The sequence below is a fragment of the Callospermophilus lateralis genome, chromosome Y (genome assembly GCF_048772815.1).
Source record: "Callospermophilus lateralis isolate mCalLat2 chromosome Y, mCalLat2.hap1, whole genome shotgun sequence".
NCBI classification, from domain to species: Eukaryota; Metazoa; Chordata; class Mammalia; order Rodentia; family Sciuridae; genus Callospermophilus; species Callospermophilus lateralis.
The window spans coordinates 11,015,783-11,029,096 of record NC_135326.1 but is presented as its reverse complement, the minus strand read 5'-3'; the positions used below and the strand labels follow the sequence as shown (position 1 = coordinate 11,029,096).

The 13,314-nt window shown below is 45.0% G+C and overlaps 1 protein-coding gene across 2 annotated transcripts; it reads right to left on the bottom strand.

Moving 5' to 3' along the window:
* Nucleotides 1-1,483: 1,483 nt before the first annotated feature.
* LOC143639807 (uncharacterized) lies at nucleotides 1,484-7,401 on the bottom strand. Of its 2 annotated transcripts, XM_077107869.1 has the most exons (5): nucleotides 7,375-7,401; nucleotides 5,236-5,245; nucleotides 4,030-4,149; nucleotides 3,794-3,849; nucleotides 1,547-2,540 (listed from the first exon to the last, which is right to left on the bottom strand). In XM_077107869.1, the coding sequence occupies exons 1-5, from the start codon at nucleotides 7,399-7,401 to the stop codon at nucleotides 1,623-1,625; spliced, it is 1,131 nt and encodes a 376-aa protein (XP_076963984.1). In that variant the 3' UTR covers nucleotides 1,547-1,622. The 2 variants fall into 2 exon arrangements, with proteins under 2 accessions (XP_076963983.1, XP_076963984.1); XM_077107868.1 differs by lacking the exons at nucleotides 3,794-3,849; nucleotides 4,030-4,149; nucleotides 5,236-5,245; nucleotides 7,375-7,401 and having other exon boundaries at nucleotides 1,484-1,628; nucleotides 1,669-2,861.
* Nucleotides 7,402-13,314: the final 5,913 nt, after the last annotated feature.

Here is a 13,314-nt window from a genome sequence, read left to right as displayed (position 1 = left end):
AAAAAAATGAAGTCATACACCCTTTTTACATACCTACAGTGGTTTTCTAGAAAAAAGGTTCCTTGCAGAATGGGTTGCTTGACTAATTTCAGTGACAAAGCAGGCTGAGGCAGGGGATCACAAGATCAAAGTCTACCTCAGCAACATAGTGAGGACCTAAGCAATTCAGTGAGACCATGTCTAAATATTTGAAAAAAAAATTAAAAGAACTGGGATGTGGCTCAATGGTTAAGTGTCTCTGAGCTGAATCCCTGGTACCAAAACAAGTAAAATAAAATAAAGTAAAAAATTCCCTCAAGCTTGATGAGTAAGTCTAAAACAAACTGAAACAACTGAGGGTTTCACCACATTTTTATATACAAGGCTTTTCTCCAGAGTGAGTTCTCCCATAATACTCAAAAAGAAACTGGAAAGGTGAAACTGTTACCACATTGTTTAAAGAGCAGTAGGGTTTTCCTAGATGTGAATCCTCTTTATGTCTTTGGAACACCTGAGCCATTTTTATTTCTTACTTGCATAAAATTTATTCATTTTGAAATGAATCTTTCAAGGAGTATCTTCCCAGTCCTTAGAAAAATGGGGGAAAATTAGAAGACTTCCCACATTTCTCACATTCTCAGGTTTCTCTCCACGAGTATTTTCATATGAGAAGAAAAGCAGGGCTGAGATGGGAAGCTGATAGGATGTATCCAATCCTCCACATTCTGAGGGTTTTTGTCCCAGTGTGAGTAAAATGGCTATGAAGGCAGCAGGGAAAATGGAATGATTTTCTAAATTTTTTACATTTAAAGCATTATTCAGTTAGATGTGGTCATGTATGCCCTTAATCCCAGAGTCTTGGGGAGCTCAGGCAGAAGAATCACAAATGTGAAGCTAGACTCAGCAACTTAGGAAGACACCAAGGAACTCCACAAGTCCCTGACTCAAATAAAAAGTAAAAGGGGGTGCTGGGGATGTGGCTCAAGCAGTAGGGTGCTCGCCTGGCATGCGTGCAGCCCGGGTTCGATCCTCAGCGCCACATACAAAGATGTTGTGTCCGCCGAAAAAACTAAAAAATAAATATTAAAAAAAAATTCTCTCTCTCTCCCCCTCTCTCTTTAAAAAAAAAAGTAAAAGGGATATGGTTCAGTGATAGAGGATCCTCAGACTGAATCCCCAGTACAATTTATAGACAGAAAAATAGATAAATAGATAGATAGGTACATTTATTGATTGAATGATTCAGACATGTGAGCACTTTATTCTTTTTGAATTTGACAAGAAATATTGATTTACCACATTTCACATTCAAGAGAATTTTTCTCCAGAAAACTTACTACATGTTAATGAGTGAAACATTATTAACAGAAGACTTTGCCAATTGTTTTCATGAGTATGATTTCTCTCCACTATGGCTTCCTTCATGTAAGTGAAGCTGAGAAGATGTAACAAAGGCTTTTACACATTATTTACAACCATAGAGCTTCTCTCCAATATGTGTTCTTCCATGTCTTTGAAGGTCACTGGAACTAGCAAAGGCTTTGCCACAAAGCGTACACTCATAAGGCTTCTATCCAGTATGAAATTTTTTATGTGAGTGAAGGCCAGAGGACTGAGTGAAGGCTTTTCCACACTCCTTACACTCATACACTCATACTTACACTGACAGGATATATCCAATCCTCCACATTCTTCTCTCCAGTATGTTTCCTTCCATGTCTATGAAGGTTAGCAGACCTAGCAAAGGCTTTGCCACACTGCTTACATTCATAGGGCTTCTCTCCAATATGTGTTCTTCCATGTCTGTGAAGGTAACTGGATGTAGCAAAGGCTTTTCCACACTGCTTACAATCATAGGGCTTCTCTCCAGTATGAGTTTTTTCATGTGAGTGAAGGTAACTGGATGTAGCAAAGGCTTTTCCACACTGCTTACAATCATAGGGCTTCTCTCCAGTATGTACTCTTGCATGAATCTGAAGGTTAGTGGACACAGCAAAGGCTTTGCCACACTCCTTACATTCATAGGGTTTCTCTCCAATATGTGTTCTTTCATGTCTGTGAAGGAAAGTGGATCTAGCAAAAGCTTTGCCGCACTGCTTACATTCATAGGGCTTTTCTCCAGTATGCACTCTTGCATGAATCTGAAGGTTAGTGGACATAGCAAAGGCTTTGCCACACTCCTTACATTCATAGGGCTTCTCTCCAGTATGTGTTCGTTCATGTCTGTGAAGGACAGTGGATGTAGCAAAAGCTTTGCCGCACTGCTTACATTCATAGGGCTTTTCTCCAGTATGTGTTCTTCCATGTGTTTGAAGGTCAGTGGATCTAGCAAAGGCTTTGCCACATTGCTTACATTCATAGGGTTTCTCTCTAGTATGTGTTCTTCCATGAATCTGGAGGTAACTGGATCTAGCAAAGGCTTTGCCGCACTGCTTACATTCGTAGGGCTTCTCTCCAGTATGTATTTTTTCATGTCTGTGAAGGTCACTGGATCTAGCAAAGGCTTTGCCACACTGATGACATTCATAGGGTTTTTCTCTAGTATGATTTTTTTCATGTGACTGAAGGCCAGAAGCCTGAGTGAAGGCTTTTCCACACTGCTTACACTCATAGGCCTTCTCTCCAGTATGCATTCTTCCATAAATCTGAAGGTCACTGGATCTAGCAAAGGCTTTGTCACACTGCTTACATTCATAGGGCTTCTCTCCACTATGCGTTCTCTGATGTATTCTAAATAAACTGGGGTAAGCAAAGTCTTTTCCACATATCTTACATTTAAAATGTGCATGCCCAGTGTGCCTGATCATGTGAGTTTGAAGACTTTCAAGTGAAAAGAAGGTTTGAACACAATGTTTACATTCACGGAGTTTCTCTCCAGAATGAGTACTTTCATGTCTTCTAACTAAAGAAGAAAAATGAAAGGCTTTCCCAAATACATTACTCTTCAAAGTTTTACCTCTACTGTGTGTTCTCATGTCTTTTTGAACACCTGAGAGAGAAGAAAATGCTTCACCACATTGTTGACATTCATTGAGTTGCCACTCAGTATGAGTTTTTTCGTGTCTTTGAATGCCACTGGAACAACTGATGACTTTCCCACATACTGTACTTTCATAAGGTCCATCTCCAGTTTGTAAAAACATTTGTGTGTGAACACTTTTGAGAGAAACCAGAGATTTCCTGTATTGTTTAAATTCATATGGCTTCTCTGAACATTCCTCATGCTTGAAGTATTTGTGTCCAGAGTGAGATGTGATCTGCCTATGAAGGAATAAAGAACATATGAAGTCTTTGCACACATGGATTTACTCTATTACAATTTTTCTTTGTTCAATTAAGAATTGGAATCAATTTGAAGGTTTCCCCACACTATTTTGTGCCTTTGAAATTTACCATATGACTTCTTTGAAGAAGAAGTGACCAGCATATAATTGGTGCCTGATTCATTCACAATGTTCTATTTATTTATAGGTCCTTACATTACTGCCAACATCACATAAAGGCTAGGTTTTCTGACTTGTTCAACTTGCCTGAAAATAGATTGAAAGGAAACAATCCTTTGCAACACAGCTTCTCTATGGCTATTATCCAAATAGTGATATTCACATATGCAATTTCATAGTACTTTTTGCAGGTCAAATACTTTGAAAAAACTGAATACCTGTTACAGCTAAGTATATATTTCTGGTAAAAAATATTAAAAGAATAAATACATTTCAAATTATGCATACTTCTTCAGTTGGTTCGCTTTAAAACTTATATAACAGTTTTCAGATTCTCTCACAAATTCCTCTTGTGAGTACAGTTACCTTACATTACTCCCAGAGTTTTCAATTTGATCTTCAGTGGTTTTGTCTTCCCACTTGTTTCCTAAAATGAGAGAACAGAACAATCTTTATAAATATTTAGGAGCTAGAAATGCTTTGCCAAATCGTAGGTGCCATTTATGCTGCAATAATTCACCAACTGATTCCCTTTTCATCTTCTACATAAATGACCAAATTAAGCATGAATTCTCTATATGATTAATTTTAAAAACATCATTATTACCTATAGAAGCCAGGTTTCTGAGGACTTCCAGCATCACATCTCTGTAAAGGTTCTTCTGAGAAGCATCCAGAAAAGCCCACTCCTCCTGGGTGAAGTTCACAGCCACATCCACCAAGGTCACTGAGATCTAAAATATCCCACCAAATGTATAGTGGAGGCCAGGAGAGATTGACAGCATGAGAAATCTATACGCAACATGAATGATGTTCACATGATTCTCTGGCCTCTCGATTAATTCCACAATTTGGTCCATCAAATCTTTACTGCACTCAATTTCTTTTTTTTTTTTTAAAGTAACTAATCTAGAATAACAGATGTCCTGAACTATGAAAAAGAGAGAGAGAGAGTGAGAGAGAGAGAGAGAGAGAGAGAGAGAGAGAGAGAGAGATTTTATAATATTAATTTATTTTTTTAGTCTTTGGAGAACACAACATCTTTGTTTGTATGTGGTGCTGAGGATTGAACCCGGGCCGCACGCATAACAGGCGAGCGCGCTACAGCTTGAGCCACATCCCCAGCCCTGCACTCAATTTCTTACACCCACTCCAACACTAGAAATTGGCTCTTCAGAAGATAAACATCAGAGTGTTTTATACTCTTTCTTTGGTGAGTTCACAGGAAGTAAGATAGGTTCCCACATCACTCCTAACTTCTTTGTTGGTTTCACCTCTATTACATGTCCTAGAAACATCCTGTGTGGTACAGAGCTAACATAAGCACTTCTGATAGTTCTTATCTTTAGAAAAGAAAGGTGATACCTAGGAAATTGCAGGAATCATGAAACTAAGCATTTGAGAGAGATTCTGCCAACTACAGTGGCTCCCTGTACCTACAAGGTTAATATAGACAACATGGTACTTACTGATGTCTTGTTTCCTCTGCAAGTCTATTGTTCCAACTTAAAAAAATGCCTAGAACCAGCCCCGACCCACACCCTCTAGGCATGGGGTCACTGAGGAGATTCCTTTATAGACAACATTTAGACAACCTTTCACACAGGTTGTCACAATGTGTTAAGTAGAGATTAAGCTCATTCTTCTTTCTAGCCTCTTTAATAATAGTCCATCCCATTTGGCTCTGAATAAATAAACCTGGGCCTCAGATAAGTGAGCACATCATTTCAAGTGACTCACAGAAAGCTTTGGTGCTGAGGGAGCACACATGTGTCAGGCTCAAGGGGCAGGGAAGGTCCCTGACAGCTGGGACATGCTCCCTCCTGGTCTTGCTCACTGAAAGCCTCCAGGATCACCCTCCAAGAGACCTGGAGCATTACTCCACTCTAGGAGGCTTTTTCAGGTTTGCACAGCTCTGCACTGGGGTGGGTGGTCCTTATGCTCTGGGAGAGGTTTCACTGCTTCACACTGTGAGAGACTGAAAGGGCAGGAGTCACTGGTGACTTGGCCCCTCAGCACCAGCATCCACAGGCTGACTGTCCACCTGTCTCCAAGGAATGATAACAGAGCTTTGGGAAAACAAGGTCCCAAGTAAGTAGCTGTCTAGATGAGGCCTGTTCCAGGAGATTCCTCAGCCCAGAGCTCCCAGTTGCTTCCCTGAGAGGCTGCACCCCACACCTCAGGCTGTCCTCTAGGAGGAGCTGACTTAGGGCCTGAAGTTCTGTTCACCCTGCAGGGCACAGGGCACCTGTGGGCACTTTGTGGCAGCTCCAGGAGAGGATAGTGACTGAGGACATGGGACCCTCTGCCCAAGAAATCTGACATGGTGTCTACACCTAAGGAAGATAAAAGGAGAAACAGAAGATTTTTACAGCTGTGAACTCAAGTTCTCTATACAGTTGAATCTACATCAAACAACCTTCAGAGTACTTGGCTAACTAGACCACCATGAGGGTGGAAAGGCAGGGTTCTGTATGGAGAGCAAAAATTATCTTGGGCTACCTTAAGTCCTTTCATAGCCAATTATCTTGATTTCTGTATCATATCACAATTCTCAAAACTTCTCAGAATATATCACTAACCTTACCAGATGCCTAGTCTCCAAAATCTACCAAAGCACAGAATTCAATAACAGACATGGAGAAGAAATTTTCTTTCTTTTTTTTTCTGTACCCCACCAATCTGATGTTCCTATCAATGCAATTGGTTAATGTAGTGATACACAAGTTTCTTTTATAAAAGTTCATATAGGCCAGGCACAGAGGCACACAACTCTAATCACAGCAGTTTGAGAGGCTAAAGTAGGATTGCTAAATTCAAAGCCAGCCTCAGCAACTTAGTGAGACCATAAGGAACTCAGTGAGATCATATCTGAGAATACAATGTAAAAAGGGCTGGGGATGTGGCTCAGTGTTTAAGTGGCCCTGGGTTTGCTCCCTGGTATATGAAAGAAGGAAAGAAAGAAAGAAAGAAAGAAAGAAAGAAAGAAAGAAAGAAAGAAAGAAAATAAAGAAGAAGAAGAAAAAAAGAAATGATGTAATCTCTTCCAGGGAGGGACACACACGATTCAGGGTAACTTTAATCCATGTTCCTTAGTATGGTCATTAATATTTGGGTTAAAATGAACTATTTTCTGTAGCTGGGGTTGTCAATGCTTTTAATCCCTTGGGAAGCTGAGGCAGGAGGAGCACAACTTTCAGGCCAGTCTGGGCAACATAGCCAGATTCTTTCTGAAAATCATATTGAAAACAGCTGGGGATGAAGGACAGTAAATGAATCAGACATTATTGTAGTGGCATCCCCTTTTTTTCACAGAAAATGTTAACTGGGTTTCTCCAGAAATCTTCACCATGGCTAATTTTATAACTGTCAACAGAAGAGTCTCCACAAAAAAGTTCAGTGTAGATAACTTCCTATTTTTGTGTTGCCCTGTTTTACTTGGCAGAGCTCTAGTCTGGGATAAATTAGCACTCCAAGTGCTGGACTCAAACTCCCCTTACTAGTTTTACACACTTGTATCCAGTATAGTAGTTTGTAGAATTGTGCAAACAAGGCCTCTGGCCTTGAGCTGGATTTCACAGAGAAGTTACCAACTGGGCTCCATGGTAACAGCTGGTGGGGGAAGAAAGAAAGGGGAGAAGAAGCTCTCCCCTTCTCAGGTGCTGTCCTTGAAGGGTTAAGTTGGCCAGAACAGTGAAAGAAAAAGCTGCTTTTATGTGTGTGATGTCACAACTTGACTATGTAGCTCCATTTTGTGAAATCAGCAATGACACTCAAAAAGGACATAACTGGGGCAGTTTGTATTCTTTTGTTCATGAAAATCTCCCAAGAACACAGAGTGACCTATGTTGCCAAGTGGAGATTAACTGACCACAACTTTCAGGCTTGCTTGCATTGCCTGAACCCCCAAACGTCCCTTTTGTGGGATTTTTTGCTTAAATATGGAGCCAACTGAAGGCAGGGGCATCAGTCTGACCATCTCATTCTTTTGAGAGCAGAGTGTCTGCCCCCAGCTAGCAATAAAGGCTTAACTGGAATGAGACTGTGTGGTCTGAGAGTTATTTGAGGGTCTCGGTATTACAATGTAAACTTCTGAGCCCCTTCCCTTACATGCTTGGTATAAAATTCTAAAACCACCTGAACTCAGGGTTCAGGGGATTGATTGATTGATTACAGCAAAATCAATGCCAAGACTGGCTGCAGCCAGATAAAACTGTTTCTGGCTATCTTCAGTGCCTTTTCTCCTTCCTCCCTACATCATTATTACCTGGTGTGTTTATGTGACTACACGACTGGGGTGACTCTACATCATGGACTATCAGCAAAGGGAGCATTATGCTCTATTGATGAAGCCCAGGATTCCATATCCTTTGGATCTATAAACAACCTCCTTATTCCCTTTAAGGCAGTTATTTGGACCAAACAGAAGGAAGTGTTAAGTGATTATTCTTTCCCCTCAGGTATAATATTCACAAATAGAAAACAAATGCTTTCAAAAGTGTTCTACTTGCCAGGGACAGTGGCACAGACCTGTCATTCCAGATATGTGGGAGGCTGAAGCAGGAGGATCACAAGTTATGGCTGGGGAGGGAGGGAGAAAAGGAGGAAGGGAGGGAGGGAGGGAGGAAAGGAGGTAGGGAGGGAGGGAGGGAGGGAGGGAGGGAGGGAGGAAAGGAGGAAGGAAGGGAGGGAGGGAGGAAAGGAGGAAGGGAGGGGGGGAGGAAAGGAGAAAGGGAGGGAGGGAGGGAGAAAAGAAGGAAGGGAGGGAGGGAGAAAAGAAGGAAGGGAGGGAGGGAGGAAAGGAGGGAGGGAGGGAGGGAGGGAGGGAGGAGGAAGGAAGGAGGGAAGGAGGAAGGGAGGGAGGAGGGAGGGAGGGAGGAAGGAGGGAGGGAGGGGGGAGGGAGGGAGGAGGGAGGGAGGGAGGGAGGAAGGAGGGAGGGAGGGAGGGAGGAGGAAGGAAGGAAGGAGGGAGGGAGGGAGGGAGGGAGGGAGGGAGGGAGGGAGGAAGGAGGGAGGGAGGAAGGAGGGAGGGAGGGAGGGAGGAGGAAGGAAGGAGGGAAGGAGGGAAGGAGGGAAGGAGGGAGGGAGGGAGGAGGGAGGGAGGGAGGAAGGGAGGGAGGAAGGAGGGAGGGAGGGAGGAAGGAGGGAGGGAGGGAGGGAGGGAGGGAGGGAGGGAGGGAGGGAGGGAGGAGGGAGGAGGGAGGGAGGAGGGAGGGAGGGGGGAGGGAGGGAGGAGGGAGGGGGGGAGGGAGGGAGGAGGGAGGGGGGAGGGAGGGAGGAGGGAGGGAGGAGGGAGGGGGAGGGAGGGAGGAGGGAGGGAGGGAGGAGGGAGGGAGGGAGGGAGGAAGGAGGGAGGGAGGAAGGAGGGAGGGACGGAGGGACGGAGGGACGGAGGGACGGAGGGACGGAGGGACGGAGGGACGGAGGGACGGAGGGACGGAGGGACGGAGGGACGGAGGGAGATTCTTTCCAATATTTCACTAAGTGATAATGAAAATTAGCGGACGTTGTCCATTTGAACCGAGTGGGAAGAACGAACGTCTGGCTGAGCTGTGAGGTGGGGGGAAGGTGGGTTTTAGAAGGCAGGAGGCGCCTGCAATTTGGAGGACCTACAGCAGCCTCTGGAGGAGCTCCCCTGGGAGGAGGAAGGTGCATTGTGGCCCTGCTTCCTCCACGTTGGGAAGAGTGGGTCGGGCCACCAGTAGGGAGCAAAGGGGACACCAGGGACCTGAGCCGCCCTTCCAAACCCAGGGAACCAGGGGACAAGGCCCAGGGCCACCCTCCAGCGGGGACTCTGCCACGCTCAGCACCTCACCTCAAAAACCCAAAACCCAGGTCACCCCACGAGGCCAAGGGACAGGGCCACGACTCCGCTCAGCTCCCCAGCTCACCAGGGCACAGGGCCCCAAGGCAGGTGGTGACGCGTACCTTCAGCCCTGGTCGCAAACTGACCATTTTTGACTTCTGTGGTGACCCGGCGTCCTCTCAAGGAACCTCCGGGGGGGGGGGGGGGGGAACACAGGCTGCGCAAAGTCACCTGAGTCCTGGAGCAGAGAACTCTCGGTGAGGAGCAGAGTTGCTGAGGAAAAAACGCCGGAGATTGCGGAAGCCCGCTTTTCCTCTCCCTCTGCACACTGATTGGACAGTTCCCCCAGCATCCGGGATGGATGGCCTCCAGGCCCGCCTCTGCATCGTGATTGACAGCTAACACCATCCAATCACTGGCTGAAACTGGGTAGAGTGACAGATTCTTGGCCCTAGCCTTTTTCCCCCAAGAGCTTTTCAGCTGTGCTGGGAACTAATCCACGTGGGAAGCCTTGGCTTAGCCTCTGGTACAGAGGTGACACCTGGGGCTGAGCTAGGCTTCAGCCCTAGAGTGCTTTCTGAGCATGGCGAGGGCCTGGGTTTAACCTCAACACAAAAACAAAGCACAGTGGGCTGGGGATGTGACTCAAGCGGTAGGGCGGTCGCCCGGGTATGCGGCCAGGGTTGGATCCTCAGCACCACATACAAACAAAGATGTTGTGTCCGCCAAATACTAAAAAATAAATATTAAAAAATTCTCTGTCTCTCTCCTTCTTTAAAAAACAAACAAACAAACAAAAAAACAAAACAAAACAAAACACAAAAAACCCAAAGCACAGCTTCTCAGGGAGGTTGAGAGTGGAGCCCAAGGTCAGGTCAGTATCTACAAACAGTGAGACCCTCTCTTTGTTTTTTTTAATTTTTTTAAGTTGTAGATTATACAATCTTTATTTATTTCTTTTTATGTGGTGCTGAGGATCGAACCCAGTGCCTCATGTGTGTGAGGCAGGCATTCTACCACTGAGGTACAACCCCAGCCCCGAGAGACCCTCTCTTAAAATAAAATGAAAAGGGTGGGGATGTAGCTCAGAGGTCCCGGTGAAGCCCCACTGGGTTTATTATTTATATATATAATGGGACCTCAGGCAAATTAGAAAGACACTGCCTAGGAATGCTCTGTGGGTTTTCCAAGATCAAGAGTCACCCCTCCCTTGGACAGGTCCTGCTCTGAGGTAGAGGCTGGTTTTTTAAAAATGGAGTCACATCAGTTTCTCACCACCAAAAGTCTTGGGACAGCATAACCCGCCTCAGAGAATCAGTGAGTGTTCAGCTCCACCAGGCTCCGCTTTTGGAATCTCTAGGGTGCTGGACTCCAGGCTCCATGGTTGCACTCAGGGCCTGGGGTATCTGCATACTAAGCCAAGGGGACCCGAGGCCAAGTGTCTTCTTACTGAGGATCTGTGTGATGGTGCTCTCGGCAGGACCCTGGTTCTTTTGCTGCAACAGATAATCTGTTTTCACTATTCCAAATCAGTTCTGTATTTTTACCATAGAACACTAGAGTTTCCCATATTGCCAGGCTCCCCTAAATCATTGGGGAGTGGGTGTGATTGAAAATATAAGCAGGAGGCTCAGCCCCCTCAACTCAGAGCTGGAATCCCCTGAGGGTGCTGGAGGTGGAGAAAAGGTTTTTGTTTTTAATTTGGAAATTTGAATATTTGCGTTTCCATAGGTGCCCGGACTTATACATAGGGTTACATCCAGAAACCCCAAATACTGTACATGAGGAATGCATTTGCCAAATCTCACCTGCGAACATCTGGGATTAACAGCCCAGTGCATTGTATGTTTGTTTCCTCTTCATTTTTATTTTATTTTATTTTATTTGTGTTTTTTGGTACTGGAGATTCAACTCGGTACACTTTTTTAAAATTTATTTTTAATATTTATATATTTATTTTAGTTCTCGATGGACACAATATCTTTGTTTGTTTGTGGTGGTGAGGATTGAACCAGGCCGCACGCATACCAGGCGAGCATGCCACTGATTAAGCCACATCCCCAGCCCCTCAACTCAGTACACTTAACCACTAAGCCACATGCCCAGCCTTTTTAATGTCTTTCATAAGGTTTTGCTGAGTTGCTCAGAGCCTCACTAAGTTGCTGGGCCTGGCCTCCAAATTGCAATCTGCGTGCCACAGCTTCCCAAGCAACTGGGATTACAGGCGTGCACCACCGGGGCAGACAAGACTATGTTTTTTGAGGAGACCCTGGGTCCTCGGAGCAAAGATGTCTTAGAATCTCAGAAAGTAAGTATGTTGTGTGCTGCTAGGTAGCCTATCAAATATACTGACCATGATCGTGAGTTACAAATGCTCTAGGGTCAGAGGGAGCTGCTTCCCTGTGGAGAGGTTTTTGAGGGAGGTTGCTTGGATAGGGGAAGTTGAGAAAGTTCAAAACAGCACATAACAGAGAATATTGTTATATAATAACAGTTTAAATCATAATGTAATAAAACATAAGTTCTACATTATGATTTCCAGTGTATTTTAATGCACAATGTCAAAAATCATGTAGAACTCAAGTGTAATGGTGCACAGTGATAATTCTAGTGACTTGGGAGGCTGAGGAAAGAGGATTGCATCTTGGGGGTCAGCCTCAGCAAATTATCAAGGCCCTAAACAACTTAGAGTTTGTCTTAAACTAAAATATAAAAATGGGTATGCAACTCAGTGCTAAAGCACCCTGGGTTCAATCCCTGGTACGAATACTATTAATAGTACTACTACTACTACTACTACTACTAATACTACTAATAATAATAATACAATTTTGTTGATATATTTGCATAATTGATAGCTTAACACTTATGGGGTAAGAACTTGGAGCCTCTGTGGGGACTTGGCCTAAAATGTCAACAAGTGTCAAGGGTGTGGTTGGGCCTGGAGGGGATGACCCAGCCCAGAGGATGCTGATGATGTCAGAGGTGATGAGGTGGGCGGGTGACAGGAGACAGAGGTGGCCCAATATGTGGGCTTTCTGTTCCACAAAGCATGGTATTTGGTAAGGAAGTAGGGCTCCTAGTGTTGACAGCTGCCATTCTTTCCTTATCCCAAGATCCACTGGATTGGAGTTGGATATGGCCATCAGGCAAAAGTGGAGATGGCTACAGGTGGTGATTGACATGAAGTCATTGATGAGTAGTCAGGGTCTGTGGCCTACAAGCCCCCAGGCTGGCTGTTTTGTTACAGCAGCCTAGGAAGACTAATACAGTGACACACCAGCCCTCTGACCATTGCAATGACCTGAGTATGGGAGTCCCCCCCAAATTCTTATATGGAAATCTTTACCCCAAAGGTGATGGTGTTAAGAATTAAGGGCTTTGGGGAAGGGATGGGGTCCTGAGGGTGGAGCCTTTGTTGCTTCTGAAAGCCATAAAGAGAGATTTAATGCCTTGTCACCTGCCATGTCTTAAAAGCATCAGATTTGTCCTGTGGGGCTTTCCTCTTCTACATTTTCAAGTCTGTGCAATTTGGAAGCTCCATCTGTTTGCAGAGTGGTCTCCTCCAGGCTTGATCAGAGTCTTCTGTCTCAGCCTCTAATTGCAGGAAGTTCTGGTCTCTTTGCTGGGTGCTCAGAGTGGCCCCTGAGGGTGCATTTCATTCAGTGTGGTTTGTGCATTGTGACTTTAAGTGCTGATGTGGGGATTCACTGGTCATCATGCAAAGAATGCCTGAGGACAGAGTGAGGAGCTGTTTGGACCAGGCTCCAGCTCTTTCCACACAGAAGGTCACTACCCTTGGTCTTCTGTGTCACACCAGCACAGGGGGAAAGGGCCATGGCAAGGCTGTAGTCATGTCCTCCAGAGGTTGTGCAGGATGCCCAGCTGCTGGGGAAGGGGCTCAGCAACCACTGATACTCCTCCATGGCCTGCTGGCCTCTGCCCATCACCTTGTGGAACCAGGGTCCTGAGTTGGTTGTAAGGACAAGTGTCTCCCAGGGGTCTCTTCAGAGGACAAAGAGCAAAGGCAGGTCAAGCTGGACCACTCGATCCCAAACCACAGCAGACCCCTCCCCCTTGGCAGGC

Excerpts from the sequence above, each read along its gene's own strand:
- LOC143639807 (XM_077107868.1), bottom strand. The coding sequence starts at position 2,786 with ATGATCAGGCACACTGGGCATGCACATTTTAAATGTAAGATATGTGGA. Across the intron at positions 1,629-1,668 it reads AAACATACTGGAGAGAAGAA|GTATGAGTGTAAGGAGTGTG; the intron begins TGTGGAGGATTG and ends GTAAGTATGAGT.